Source organism: Asparagus officinalis, chromosome 7 (assembly GCF_001876935.1).
Source record: "Asparagus officinalis chromosome 7, Aspof.V1, whole genome shotgun sequence".
NCBI lineage: Eukaryota > Viridiplantae > Streptophyta > Magnoliopsida > Asparagales > Asparagaceae > Asparagus > Asparagus officinalis.
This window is the reverse complement of record NC_033800.1, coordinates 132777274-132794094: the sequence shown is the minus strand read 5'-3', so window position 1 is coordinate 132794094 and position 16821 is coordinate 132777274. Positions and strand designations below refer to the sequence as shown.

Below are 16821 nucleotides of genomic sequence, written 5' to 3'. Positions count from 1 at the left end.
AGCACCTTATACAGTACCCATGAACACTTTTTATCCATCCCCATAGAAGGTTATTAACATTTAACAGTACTACAGAAATGGCACTTTAACCTTCACTTTGGGCACCATATATAGTTCAAATCTTGAATTTTTCAGCAGTATATGCCTACAGGTTTCAACTTATCCAACAGCATTCTAACACCTCTTAGCTTTAGTTATACAAAAATTAAAGCTCAAATATTCATAATCCAGAAAGAAAAAAGCTAACAGAACACTATCATTCAGGAAAAGGAAAAAATTTTAAACATGTACGTGTTGGACAACATGGTAAGTTGCCCTAGTACTTATGTGCAATAGAATAAAAATTGGGTTATTTTTCACAAAATCTTTCCCTTTTAACATGAAGAATTATGGAAGAATTACTGGTTTATACCAGTAATGATCACAGATAACACAGATGTCGGTTCAATTTAACCTATTAAACTTATACGGTTAATTTAATTTAACTCCTCTTACAATTTCTCCTTCAGTCCAACTCTCTTTATAACTGAACATGTACATTTCCCTCCATTTTCCAATATGATTTCTTAAAAGGACATGAACCTTCATCAAACTCTGAAATAGTAAGTACCTCCAATTACACTGAGATAATCAATATGCTGTGAGAGAAATAGCTGAAGTCATGCATAACTAGTCCTGGGAACAAATTGCACAATGTATAGCTACAACACTTATTTGCCCCACAATATTGAGCAATGTTCAGAAAGTTCAGAAGCTGGAAATCCAAAAGAAACCTAAAGGATTCAGCCCCACAATATTGAGCAATGTTCAGAAAGTTCAGAAGCTGGAAATCCAAAAGAAACCTAAAGGATTCAAGGGTTTCCATAATGCTATTGCATTATATGTGTTAGCCAAGTCAACAAAAATAGCGAGTGATCATTGATCAAAACATCGACCCATAAAAAATTAGAGGATGCCTGTAACTCCGTGGACACTGAATGAATGAACAATTTGGATGCCTAACCATATATATTTGAAGATCAGTCACCCACAGAATTGAAATCCGTAGATTCAGATATTTCTTATGTTATTATAAAAAAACATGGCAAACAACACATATTTATACATCAATGCAGTAACTCTTTCACCATCAACCATATATAATAAAGAGATAAATACGATCAACCACTCTTCGCTATTGTTGATTCTTTTCTATTTGTTTAAATTTCTACTGTGGATCTAAAACAAATGGTTTTCAACTTTGTGGATGGAGGGATCCGCTCATAGATTTTGATAGTTAAATGATGATTTACTATGATTGTGTTATGAAATAAGTCGGAGTATAATCACAAGCTTTATATGCGCTGATTTATTATTCTTTCCTGACATAACACTGTCAAATTAACTTGTAGTAATTCAAACCTCAGATATCTTGTTGGTCTGCCTTAACTGCGATTGGCATATCAATTGACTTATATTGGACAGAATTAGCATGCTAAAAACATTACAACATGTCCCCCACGTATAGATTTCACCAAACAATTAAATTCTTCATGAACACCACAAAGGTATAACCCAAAAGCATCACCTGAAAGAGTTTATAAGGCATCACCCTGCTAGGGGTGTAAACATAGAGGATACTCATCTTTGATATCTAGATAATGGAAGCAGAAAGTTTAAAGCAGCAAAACAACCTGACATTTCATAAACATCACCAAAATTTGTTATTGACGTATCCACTAGAAGTAATACATTGACATTAAGTTCCCCATACAAGCTCTTGCACCGAAATTATTATAAGACAGTTGTCAAGAAGTGAATGACACAAGATCATCATTCTTATTTGAAATTCCACAAAGCACAGCAACAGCACAAAGTAAATTAATCTTTTGAAGAAGCAAGAATACTAACCAATACTAAAAAACACTAGAAGATGATATCCTCATCCCTCTCTCCACCAGCAACAAGCATGTTGTGAGCTGCACCAATCGAGATCCCTTTCTGCAGCGAGATATTCTCAGCAACCTGCTCTTCTGCAAACTCCCTTGATGCCCGCATCTGCCTCTCAACCTCTCTCTTCTTGAACCCCTGAATCTTCTTCAACCTAAAAAAATCTTCCCTCTCCAACTCATCCAGCTCCCCCTTAATATAAATAATCGTATTCTCGAGCCTTGGCTTCACAACATTTTCTAAAGCATTAACCCTCCGGTTAGTCGTCTTAATAGCCTCATCCAAAGTCAAGAAAGAAGTCTGAAGTGAAGCAAGCTCCACCAAAACCTCAATAGCCTTAACATGCGCAGCACGACAAGCTTGTATCTGTTGTCCACCACGGGCAAGCCCTGTGAGATCATTGGAGGACTTGGAATCAGCTAGAGACGAGTCAGTGTAGTGCTCAAACTTAGGCAGCTTGACACCCGCAACATTTTCCTGGCGAGATCGAACACGAACAGAAGCAGAGCGCACATTCTCGAGGACAATATGCTTGATGTTGTCACCCGCAGCATACTTGGCCTCGGTTAAAGCAAACGAGGATGCACGCATGATCTCGCCCATGGATTCTTTTGCGGAGACTATGTTTTTGAGTATTTGACGGAATTGGACAGTCAGGGCATCAGATTTCTTCTTGAGGAGGGCATGGCCACGGGTGGCACCGATAAGCCGGGCTTTCATGACACCAAGCATGGTGACGGTGGGGACCACATTCAGGCGCTGGCTTTGACCGGACATGGTTGATTAAGGAGGAACACAAAGGCAATTGATGTCTAGAGAGTCTGCAACGAAAACAATTTCAACTACTTAAGTTGGGCTTAATTTTCCATTTAAGATAATTTACGACAATCACGGCGAAAATTCACAAATTACAGACCAATTATGTCTGATTAAGAGACACAGGGACTTTAACCGCTATTAGGGTTAGGGCCTCTCTTCTGAACAATATTAAGCAGAGATCTAACTAAGTAAAAAATCTAATAAGAGATCAAATAGCGAGGATTAATCAAGAAAAAGTGTAAAACAAACATAAACTAGAGATTTTAAAAGGATCAAAATCTCCACAGTTTAAGATCATATTTTATGATTTTAAAACAAAAAAAATGAACTTTAAAAATTTCAGCTCGATTGGCAATAATATTAAGGATCTGATACTAGTCCTATAACTCTAGATTCTGCAACTACGACAACTAAACTAAATAAAATTAACCATAAAATTATGGGGAAAAAATTTGGATCGAATCTTGAAACGGTTCGGCTACTAGTACAAGATCTATGAAACAATTAAGAGACAAAAAAAATTACCCTAGATTTGATCTTCAGATGACTGATCTAAAACCCCTTTCTCAAACAAAAACAATTTTTTTTCACGGATCCCTTCTTTGTGAGAGGAAAATGATCAATAATGAAGAAGAAATTTCTTAGTAGGATCCGAAACGGGTTGGGGCTTTATGGTTCGGGTTCCCATTAAGATCCGAAATATGTAGTTTGACGGGTTGGATTTAGTTTTGGATCGGTTTAAAATGTTTAGATGTGAAACCGAAACAGGAACAGGTTTGACACCCGGGATGGGGGCCTAAATTATTTATTTTATGTTAGATTTGGACCTGAACCAGATATTGAAAATATATATCAATTCTATAATGAACTTTATCGCATGTGATAGATAGATGCTAGTTCCGCAAAGTGTCAAGGTGTCCTAGTTTTATTGTTGGTTAATGGCTTAGTATTTGATCCTCCTGGCTTACTTATTGCCACAATTCAATTCAAATCACCGAACATAATTTTAAGATCAACTTGATTAGTATTTCAACGTTGTTCAACACTGCTATTAATCTCGTGCTAAGCACAATCTAGTATATTGTTTTGCACATCTAATTAGGATTAGTATTATTCATTATTTTTGTTGTATTTTTTAGGGGCTGTTTGGTTGGCTGAGAAACTAATAGAAGGAAATCAAAACACCCGACACACCCATGTGAAGGTGTTTGATTTACTTTTCTTGTGTTTGGTTGAGAGAGGAAAAATAAGAAATGTTGTGCATGTGAGACTCACCTACTAGTAAGACAATAGTGCTATGGGTCCCAAATTTAAGGAAACTAATTTCCTTCCAAAATGTCATGAAATTGGCTTGAAAATATGGAAATGGACCCCACAATCTATTTCTCATGAATAATCTCTCAAACTTAGGTTTCTAAGAAATGAACCAAACAGCATCTTACTCTACTAAGTTTGGTAATTACTCCAATGCATTTACTGTAATGAATAGTATTTGTCATATGATTCAAAATTTTAATTGTAGCATAAATAGTGTTTTAGGCACAAAATTCTACTTAGCATGAGCAGTGTTTTGGAGGTTCGTAATTTTACTGTAGCATGGACGGTTGTTTATTATTTAAAATTTTACTGTAGTATGAACAATTATTTTAAGGTTTTACTTTAAAGTTTAAAGTAGCAGATACGATGATTAACCGAACTAACCACTTATCATATAAAATAAATGACTATCTTTCTCGTCTCGTACAAAGGCTCTAGGAGTGTATTCAGTGTGGATACGGCTCGAATATGTTGCTTATCATATCCATATCCGCTTGCCCATCTCGGATACGGATACGGATATACCTCGGTAAGAAAAATTCATATCCATATTCGCTAAAATAGGATATGGTTACAGATACAGATGCGGATATATAAACGGATATGCATACAGATACAAAAAGGATATGAGAAAACTAGACAGTATTGAGAAAAATATAGTTCACGTGATACAAAAAATTTCGTTAATATGTTCATTATGATTGAAAAGCTAAGATTAGACATCTTGATCATCAAAATTAACCACAAATCCATAATCTAAAAATCAAAACTATCTTTAGAGTATGACCAATATGTATTCGGATATTTCGGATACGGATATTTCACTACAAAACCATATCCGTAATCATATCCTATTGGTTATAGATTTGAGTAACCATATTCGTATTCTAATGGATACAGTTACGGATATTTCCTCGAATATGGATACGGTTTAGCACCCCTAAAAGACTCTAAATAGATACTAGGTGACACATCTCATTTCATTATATATTTGTTTTTAAATTGTAACTATCATATCATATCATACTTACTTTAAAAGTACGAGTTTGGGAAAATCTTTTGGTAAACAAAAATATCATTGAAATTCAAATACTAATCCATTAAGTAAGAGTAAGTTGATAAATTAATAAATTCTTATTGGATATACATAGTATGAAAATAAGGATATAGTTTAAATTGAAATTGAAAGATGAATGAAATTATTAAATGCCAAATTTACAAATGTATACAAGATGAATGGTGTATATGCAAAAACCAAACAAATTAGTGAGACAAATAATGTCCGCCCCAGAGGTCGAACAACGAAACAATGCAGACCTACAAATATACATAATGTGGACCGGGTATTTACAAAATCCACCAAACAAATTAAAGAGAAAATCATTCTGAAAATTATAAAAAAGAAATTAAAACAAACAGCTGCGATATGATAACACAATGTGGCAATTTCTCACCAACTAAAATTTAAGTAGTTCATGGTACTGCATAATTAGTTTCAAAGTTTAATTATACTGCTATTATTTAAATAGAACTCTATTTACAATTGTTATCCTCTAACATACAACATCACATATCAATGTTTATAAGTTAAGAAACTACAATAATTTTCGTAGCACTTTCATCTACTTCTACATGTATATGCCTTTGTTATTTTCTTCTTATTAGATTAGATTAGATTATTTTAAAGTAATTAATTATATTGTATATTTGATTTTTTTTCATATAAAAAATATCAACAATTTTCATAGCACTTTCATCTATTTTCTTCTTATAAGATTAGATTAGATTATTTTAAAGTAATTAATTATATTGTATGTTTGATTTTTTTCAGATCAGAATTGCAATAATTTTCATAGCACTTTCATCTCATTCAACATGTATGTGCCTTTGTTATTTTCTTCTTATTAAATTAGATTAGATTTTTTTAAAATTATGAATTATGAAATTGCAACAATTTTCACATCATTTTCATCTATTTTCTTCTTATTAGATTAGATTAGATTATTTTAAAACAATTACTTATATTGTATGTTTGATCTTTTTTTTTAGATCACAAAGTTTAATTATACTATTATTATTTAAATAGATATTGTTTGTATAAAATCCAAAGAGAGTCTCACACATATCTTAGATCTCAATGCCAATTGTAATATTTACACATGGGTGTTGGTTAGAATAAATTTCATGAATGGGTTTAACTTATATAATCCTACTTTAACCGGATTAGATAATTTAATTTTTTAACATCAAAACTTTTCCACAAAACCAAAAGAGAACATCAATGCTATAACTACATATATCCACAGGACCACAGATATCTTCAAAATGAACGAAGAAAACCACATAAACAAAAACCATATTAATTACCCACACGCACCCCCTATTTTCAAAACCACCCTTCTCCATCTCCATATATTATATATTCACATACCAAATTAAGCTGCTAGAGTTTTCCCTCACCAACTAAACCATTGATCAACCCTCCTTTTTTCTTTATACTTATATTGTATAATATTCATTGCGATGAGGACTCATATGGGTCCTCTGCCTGCCTTGAACGTCCAACAAAAAAAATAATGTACTAGGTCTTATAGTTAGCTAATAATGAGATCCTATTTTTATAAACAAACTAAGTAAAGATTAATAATTCTTAAGAATGTACTACGTTCTCCTATCTTCCACTGTAAACTTGTTAGTTGTTTATTCCTACCCCTTAGAGATTTTCAAAATTAATCATCTATTTCATACATTTTTAAAAAATATTTAAATAAAATTTATGGTAAATGTAATAATTCATGTTTATAGATTTTAACTCAAAATGAATCTAACTTATTTTATAGTAAGAAAATAAACAAAAAATACAACGTGCATTGCACGTGCACAAAAACTAGTCATACTCCCTTTAAAACACGAGTTCGGGAAAATCTTTTAGTTGACAAAAATACCTTTGGAATTCAAATACTAATCCATTAAAAGTAAGTTGATAAATTGAAGAATTCTTATTGAATATACATAGTATGAAGATAAAGATATAGTTCAAATTGAAATGTAAACCTAAATGAAAGAGCAGCTTAGGTAAATCAGACGATTTATTAAATGCTAAATTTACCCCCTTGCTCTTATATGTGATCAATGATCAAACTGCAAATAATTATTCACGTGCTACATGATTAACAATGCCAACCTAAGAACAATTATTCACATGCTATATGATTAATAATTACACACAACGTGACGATCTCTCACCGGCTAAAATTCAAGTAGTTCACGGTACGCTTAATTTAATTAGACGATTTATTAAATGCCAAATTTACACCCTCGCTCCTATATGTGATCAATGATCAAACTGTAAATAATTATTCACATGCTACATGATTAATAATGCTAATCTGCAAACAATTATTCACATGCTATATGATTAATAATTACACACAAAGTGAGGATCTCTCACCGACTAAAATTGAAATAGTTCAAAGTACTACAAGTTAGTTTCAAAATTTAATTATACTATTATTATTTAAATAGAACTCTATTTATAATTGTTATCCTCTCACATGCAACATCATATACCAATATATATAAGCTAAGAAATTACAATAATTTCTATAGCACTTTTATCTCCTTCTACAAGCATGTGCATTTGTTATTAGATTAGATTAGATTATTTTAAAGCAATTAATTATATTGTATATTTGATCTTTTTTCAGATCAAGAAATTACAATAATTTTCACAGTACTTTTATCTCTTTCAACAAGTATGTGTCTTTGTTATTTTCTTCTTATTAGAATAGATTAGATTGTTTAAGAATTATGAATTATAAAATTACAACTTTCACAGTACTTTCATTTATTTTCTTCTTATTACATTTGATTAGATTATTTTAAAGAAATTAATTATATTATATGTTTGATTTCTTTTCAGATCACAAAGTTTAATTATACTATTATTATTTAAATAGATATTGTTTGTATAAAAGTCAAAGAGAATCTCACACGTATCTTTGATCTCAATGCCAATTATAATACTTATATATGGCTTTTTGTTAAAATATATTTCATGTATGGGGTTAACTTATATGATCCTACTTTAATTAGATTTAGATAATTTAACATTTGTTCTTTACACCCAAACTCTTCCACAAAACCATGAGATTTTCAAAATTAATTTTAGGGGTTGCTTGCATTAAAAAATTATGTTAGAGGGCCAATAGAGTTTGTTTTATAGTTTAAGATTGTCAACACATTTTGTCTCTTATGCATATCAATTATGAGTAATAATATAATTTAATTGATCCAAGTATATCTATTCCTTTATACAAATAGGAGGATCAAAGAATCACTGTTCATACTACAGTAAATTGAACAGTAGAATTATCACTGTAGCAGAACACATCTCACACATGAAAAATGAGCGGCTGACTTCAAAATTTAAAGATTCAAAATTCAAATACAACTAAGATAATGAAATATTCTATTCTCCCTCCAAATTCATAACAATAGGTTTACATTCAAACTTCACTCAAGAAAACAGCCCTCACTACATCAGGAAAAATTAATGTAGCCGCCAGTATGCAAAATCAGAGCAGCAGCAAATCAGGACTCCATTCAACCAAAAAAAAAAGAGCGAAGAAAGGAAACCAAGGAGAGAGCAGCAGCCAGGAGCAATACAAAACAACACGATGGCATAAAAAAAGAAAGCATCAGCAAGAAAAAGACAAAGAAGAAGAGAACAGCGGCCATAAGCAATACAAAACAACAGGATGGCATAAAAAAAAGAAGCGGCGGCAAGAAAAAAGACGAAGAAGAAGAGAAATAAAAACTTAGAAGAAATAGCAGAGAATTTACCTAGCTGAAAAATTGATCAAGATTTCTACTTATGATCTGGAAAAAAACACTGAAAAAGGTACTTAATTTTTGCATGTAACTAACACTGATGGAGGAACAATGAAAGGGAGATATTCCCAGAGATTTTGTGCGTTAGAAGATAAATGTATTAAGAAGTGCTTAATAATCAAACTGCTTCACATTAGAAGATAAATGTATTAAGAATTGCGTAACTAATGCCTGATTTTGTGCAGAACAATGAAAGGGAGATATTCCTAGAGATTATCAAATCAATTATTGGGAAGACTAAAAGTTCAAGTTAAGCTAACAAAGTACAACTTCGAAGAAGGTAAGCAATTCTTTTGTTTGATTAATGATCTAATACATTTATCTAATATATTGCAATAATATCCTACAAATTTAAAGATAGCTTTACATGTATTTTTCATAGATTTATTTTTATAATGATGAAACGGACAATGAGAACTACACTGTTACAAAACTTATCGAAGCTATTGAAGGTGATTCATAGGTACAAACCTAAATTTTGAAGTTATCGAACTTATCAAAGTTTAATACCTATGAACCAATGTTAAGCAAGTATAATGATTATTAAACATAAAATGTTATGTTCTGATTATGGTGGTAGTTATATTTTTTTTCAAAAACGTAAAACTATATACTCTCATGTGCTCATATTCCGAATGAATGAATTCAATAATAGATAGATCAACTGAGAATATATAAATTTGTGTTGCCAATTAGATCAATTATGGAAATCAAAACTCTCAAGTACCACAACAAATTAGCACAAATGTTAGAGAACCAATTGGACTAACAATGCCCATCTTAAGCAGGTATGATTTCATTGAGCAACTTATAGGCTATTTATATATATGCCCAATTTTATTTACAGATTTCACCAAATTAGTGCATACATTCAATAGGATTCTAAGAGAGGAAAAACAACAACTTATAACATTAAACTCATAAACTTCATGAGAAAATAGAGTGCTTAAAATATAATTTTTGTGAAACATAACATTTGAATTAATAAATTATGAACCATCTATACTACTGATAATAACTTTTTCATCATACATGTAGGAATACTCACAGTGAGAACAACTTATGAAGGCTTCAGAAGCAACAATTTATGATGTTGTATATTTTGATGCTCTACGAACTTCACAAGTAATACAAATCTATCAATTTATTCAAATTATAAAGATATTGTTGCCGACTACATGATAAAACAAGCTCTTTCAATTATAAAAGCTACATGATAAAACCAGCTCTTTCAACTATGTATGTCAATTATATAAGCTACAAAATAACACCAATTCCTACTAAACTTAGAGCTAAACAAGCTCGAATTCATCACCAAAATCTATGAGGACTTATTAGGGCTCATGATAAAAATAGATTGGTCATAAAAGATTGCCTCTCCTATAAAACTATGATGCAATGTAGGCTGCTATTATGAGGGATTACATCACCCAAACATTGTAATATCAATGTAGCTTGCATTCCACACAGAATTGCCTCGCCTAAACATTACATAATTAATTAAAATAGGTTGCATTCTCAGTTTGTTATCATCATCACTGCCCATCTAAAAAACATAAACCAAAAGAACACATACCAGAATTGAGTACCAAAGAAAGCCATCTGTCATTAAGCTCAAACCGACCATTATATACCACAAGAAGCTAACAACCAATACCTCAATGTAAGCACAAAAAGCCAACAATAACAATTAGCAACAAGAATCAATAAAGCCTTTTAATTTGTAGTTATAACTGATATTTTCCTTTCCTCAAAACATCAAACAAATTAAGAATGTACATCCAAACTATTCATGCTACCCAGTCACGCTAAATGGTGGATGCACTAGAACAAAGAAACTTAATGATAATAGCATAAGTTTTTTATTTATCATTTTAATTTGTCATTGTATACTAAAATGCATATGTATTTGTTTTTTGACAGCGGTATATACAATAGAGCTGTTGAAACGATGTAAAGACTATAAAGATAAATCAATATAAATATTTTCACTCTAAAATACCCCTTTCAAAAATTAACTATGTCCCAAGATTATGACAATAAAACAACACAAAGTAATTAAAATATACTAATTAAAAACTTACCAGAGTTGATCACTTAAAGGTAATTTTTTTCCTCAAAATATATTTCAACATGTTCAAGCTTTCATTTTAACTTATGCATGCAATTCTTTCCTTGCGATAATTTTCTTGCAAAGTTCGCACCTCTTATAGCCATTTGAGCAGCAGTTAAGAAGAAAGATCTATACTGCCTCAAATTTACTCAAACAGTTCCTTGCCTTTAGTATGAAGAAAAAGTCACAAAAGAGAGTTAGTTAAAACTTCAAATTGGACTAACAACACTCATCTTAAGCAAGAAATTTAAATGAGCAACTTATAGGCAATATATATATCCCCAATTTTATTTACAGATTTTACCAAATTTGTGCATCCAGTCAATAGGATTCTAAGAGGGAAAACATCGACTTATAATATTAAACTCATAACTTCATGAGAAAATATAGCATAAGTTTTTTATTTGTCATTTTAACTTGTCATTGTATTACCAAAATGCATATGTATTTGTTTTTTGACAGCGGTATATCTATTACTTTATACAAATACTAGGATCAAAGAATAAACTTCATGAAAAAATATAGAATGCTTAAAACTTAATTTTAATTATCTGCTTAATTCATTTTACTATGTGTCTTAATTTATTCCCATGTAGACTATTTCATTTAACTGTATTTGTGGGAATAAATTACCCTTTGCATTAATGTATATAGCTTATTGTATTTGTGGGAATAAATTACCCTTTGCATTAATGTATATAGCTTATTAGGATATCAAAAAATTGAGAACATTTCTTAAATAATCTGAAACCCTTTGCATTAATGTATATAGCTTATTAGGATATCAAAAAATTGAGAACATTTCTTAAATAATCTGAAATCCTGAATCCATGTAAAGACTATAAAGATAAGTCAATTATTATAAGTATTTGACTATTTTCACTCTAAGATACGTCTTTCAAAATTTAACCATGTTCCAAGATTATGACACAGAAACAACACAAAGTTAATAAAAAACACTAATTCAAAACTTACCAGCATTGATCACTAAAACGCAATTTTTTCCTCAAAATAAATTTCACCCTGATCAAACATTCATTTTAACTCATGCATGCAATTCTTTCCTTGCTATAATTTTCTTGCAAAGTTCAGCCCTCTTATACCCATTTGAGCAGTAGTTAAGAAGGAAGATCTCTACTGCCTAGAATTTACTGTCAAGCAATTCCATGCCTTTAGTATGAAGAAAAGACACAAAAGAGAGTTAAGACTTCAAATTGGACTAACAACGCTCATTTCAAGCAAGAATTTTAATTAAGCAACTTATAAGCAATTTATATATATTTCTAATTTTTATTTACAGATTTCAACAAATTAGTGCATCCATTCAATAGGATTCTAAGAGAGGAAAAACATCGACCTATAACATTAAACTCATAAATTAGTGCATCAATACTTTATACTTTCTTTTTATACCAACTCCCCATTGTTCAATGAGAACTTTCTATTTACAGATTAATTTATACTTTAGACTTAAAAAACATTCAAAGCTTTTTACTGTTACAATTCATCATTCTAGAAAAGGAACTCCATAATGCAAATTTAAAACCTAAGCAGCATAAGTCAGTTAAATAGACAGAAGATACAATCACTTCTTCCCAGTTAAATTGGAGTTACAGAAGAAAACTGAACAAATATCAAGCCAAATTTAATTGACCAGATAACTATATCTCATTTCATTTATTCACATCTTACTACAGTAACCAATTCCTTTTTTTATAAATCAGTCAGACACACTGAATAAATAACCAGATAACATGAATTAGACTCACCAGTATCTAATAGAAAACAACTTTTCCATGTTAAAAACTCAAAACGCCGACCTATTCACAAAAATGAAACAAATTTCATTCATTCATATTCATTCATATAAATTACGAAACACATAAAAAGCAAGATGAAGAAATAGCTAAAATTTCACAACGAAACTGAACCAGATTTCTAGGAGATAAGATAGATCAACCAAATTTAATGAATCTAGCATGAAATTAAGCATAAAAAATACCAAAAATAGGGAAGCAATAGATTAACAAAATTTCATGGTTTTGATATCAAATTATTCATCAACTATTCGACGAAAGGGAATATCATGGAGAAATTATACATGTAATTGCCGAAATCCAACAAATCAAGCAAAATCCGACGAAATCGTACACAAATTAATTGCAAAAGGTTTTTTTACCTTTCCAGTGAGAAAAATCAAAGAATCACGGTAGATCTACAGAGATCGATGGAAGTGGGCGTCGTCGGGGGTAGGGACGACGGCGTCGTCGGAGAGGGGGGAGAACGTCGCGGGGAGGAGGGTGTCGTCGAAGCGGGACGGGGACGAGGGAGTCCTTGGAGCGGGACGAGGGCGTCGTCGGAGCGGAAGGAGGGCGTCGTCGCGGCGAGGATGAGCACAGGTCGTCGATGGGGACTTGGGTTGGGGAGTTCGGCTGACAATTGCCAGATCTAGGGTTTATGAGATGTGAGAAACATATTTATATGTGGTCATGAGATGTTCGGAACAAATCTCAACCGTTGGTTGATGATCCAAAGGATATGTGAAGCCCTAGCTCACTTAACAATGTATATTTACTAGTTAAGATTCATGTGCAATGCACGTGGTTGAATATCATGAGTTGAGATGCACATGCAACGCACGTTGTTGAATATCATGATTATTTAAATTGATAAAAATAAAATAAAATAAAAAATAAAATAAATTTTTTGTGGGATTGATCAACTCAATAAACTCTCTCAAATAAAATATTATCATTGTTTCCTTCAACCCAGGCTGTAACCACGTGATTTACTATTTGTGAATTATAAACACATTAATCTAATACAACATCTCTATTTATTAGCATCTTGAAGTCTTTAAAAGATGGGTGGTCATTCAATTCGCAAAGAAATTTTGAATATAAATTTACTTGTAATATGTTCATTAAACTTTTAGTTGTGGTTTGACTCATTCACGTTAACTTTTAACTGATGTTTCACTCATATTTATATTATCTAATATTCTCATTCAATTTTATAGCGCTCATTCTCTGTATCATAGAAGTAAAACTGAAAATATAAAGAATTATTTTCTTGCAAAATTAGAATAGGATGATTATGATATATTTCGCCATGGGTTCTAAATATTAATTTTTCTTTTTTCTTTGACGCAAGGTCCCTATCAAATCTTACCCCAAACGATGTGAATGAAAAATACTATTATAACTCATTTGCATAAGGTAATTGTATTGTATATAGGATACATAACTCATTTAAAATATTCACATCTCCTAAGTAGATTTTGTTGTTGTGAGAGCAACATGTGAGAGGCTCGTATTCAAACTTTTTGACTCTATAAAAGACACAAGAATTTGAAGTGCATAGTTTATATATCATAAAGAACATATCGATTCATAATGAATTTTTCCTAATAATGATATTATTACAACGATATTGCTATTCAATATTAAATCAATTTTATAATATAATATTATGTGACCCTTTTTAATAAATTATAGTATATATATGAAAATATTGATGCTTATAGCCAATAGTTGAGCTCCACAAAATAGGTTAACTTTACATTGTAGTTTGTTATTTGTATTTTGTAGTACTGTTGGCATTGCTATTACCTTTCCTCTTTATCTTATTATTCACACTTTTCTGATGTAAGTTCTCTTTTGCTAATTATTCAATTGGTTATATTTAGTTTTTATAATATCAGAAGTTAGAATATTCTCTTTTATTTAAAAAGTGTTGGCATGGTATTCTTAAAAAATATATACACATAGTAGCAATAGTATATACTTCAATGCAACCCAAACATTGGTTTCAAGCCATTTAGAGTGAGGTCATTTCTATGCTAGAATGGTGATATGGTGATTACACAGTCTAAACATCAAAGAAGAAATTTCTACAAAGAAAAAGTAATTTAATATGTCAAATTAAAAACTAATTTATAAAATATACATGGTTGTTACTCATGATACATGGTTTGTATAACATTATGGAGGTATAAGCGAATGATTGGTAAAATAGATAACAAAAGGATTAAAAATAATGTGAAGTTTTAAGATAAAAAAGGAACATAACGGAAGAAAAGGCTAAGACTTGGAATCAAGGGTTGATGAGTGGACATCTACACAAACTTTTAATCATCAATTTTAAAAATAAGATGTGATAGTTTTTAATAAACAATGAGATGAAACGATTTTAAACAGGTAAGTATCAAATGCAGGTAAAAAATCACATTGACTACAGCCTATGAAGTCAGATGACAAGAAAAGCATTCAAGTAGAATATGCAAATAAAAATTATAATTAAAGGGATGATTTTAAGGTAAACCGAAGTATCTAACTCTAATCATTCTGTTAGATCTGACAATCTAGCTATAAATAAGAAGTGAATACTGAATAGACACCACAGCAATTTGAAGTTGCCAAAAAAAGTTTCTTTCAAATAAAATTCCACGTGATCCTCACTTTTTTTCCCAGTACAAATATAAAACACCAAGAAACCCTAAAATATAAAAAATAAATTAAGAAAATCTGTAGAATAAAGTGAATTTAGAAAAAAGGAACTCATATGGTGATCACCATACAAGCATCCAGAATTATATCAGAAATCAATAACAAGGTAGTTTATCCCATCAGACCTTAAAAAGTGAATAAAACAACTAAAGAAAGCACAAAGTATATAGAACAAATTTTACCATATTTTCTGATCTATGGAAAATCAATACCATTGTGCTCTTTAAAACGTAAAACAACCATATGCCTCCCATTAAAAATAAACATTATAAAAGACAAAACTTTATGGTAAATTAACCAAACATATAAACAAAATAAGCCCAAATAAACAGAACAAAATAGATAGATATGAACCGTTCACAACCATAAAGCACTATTAATCTTCTAAAATTCTCAGTTATTTCATAGCAGAATCATACAGAACGCTAACAAATCGATTTTAATATATACATCGTGAATTCCATCAATAGATGGAAAAAGAACAGATTATTTTTTGTGCATAAATACTTGAACTTTCTATTAAAATACCCAAAAAATCAAATAATAGACATGACCAGATCTAGAAACAACGGTAGTATAGAAAAGTAAAGTATCAACCAAATCCAAATCGCATGCCATCATCCCCACAACAATCAAACATCAAAGGAACAGAACCCTAACCTAATGAACAATAAAAATCGAAAAATAGAGCGAGAAGAAAACTCACAATCAATAAATTAGTTGAATTTGAGCAGGGAGCACGAATCCGAACCCTTCTTCTCCTCGGCGGATCAAAGAGCGAAATAGAGAAGAAGAATCGCGTGGAGAGAACAGCTACAAGGACCAAAAGGAAACCCTAGATCGATCGATGGATGGAATTGGGGGACTGGATTTTGGGGGCAAACAAAAATTTTAGGGTTAGAACAGCATACACGGTGTTCTCTAGGAGTTATTTAACTATCGGTTTTTCTCTAGAGTGCGGCACTATATAGTAAACTCCAAACAACACCATAAGAGAGGATAGAGAAAGAGAAATGAATAAGGAGGGGTCCCCTCATTTGCATTGGAATCCTCTTCTCATTCATTTCTCTCTATCTCTTTCCTTTCTTATAGAGTGCCCATGGACACTCTATAGAAAAACCGTTTAACTATTAATCCCTCAGATATTTAATAGTTATATATGAATCCCTGAAATCTTTTATGTTGCTTGTAAGTCCCTCAAATCTTAAGGGCCTTGAGTTTCCTTAATGACGAAAATACCCC

At 31.2% G+C, this 16821-nt stretch overlaps 1 protein-coding gene across 2 annotated transcripts; it reads right to left on the bottom strand.

The window, feature by feature from the left end:
* LOC109848326 (V-type proton ATPase subunit D) lies at positions 1661 to 16533 on the bottom strand. 2 transcript variants are annotated; one of them, XM_020417770.1, is made up of 3 exons: positions 16286 to 16533; positions 12841 to 12891; positions 1661 to 2750 (listed from the first exon to the last, which is right to left on the bottom strand). In XM_020417770.1, the coding sequence occupies exon 3, from the start codon at positions 2704 to 2706 to the stop codon at positions 1906 to 1908; it is 801 nt and encodes a 266-aa protein (XP_020273359.1). In that variant the 5' UTR covers positions 2707 to 2750; positions 12841 to 12891; positions 16286 to 16533; the 3' UTR covers positions 1661 to 1905. The 2 variants fall into 2 exon arrangements, with proteins under 2 accessions (XP_020273359.1, XP_020273358.1); XM_020417769.1 differs by lacking the exon at positions 12841 to 12891 and having other exon boundaries at positions 16286 to 16531.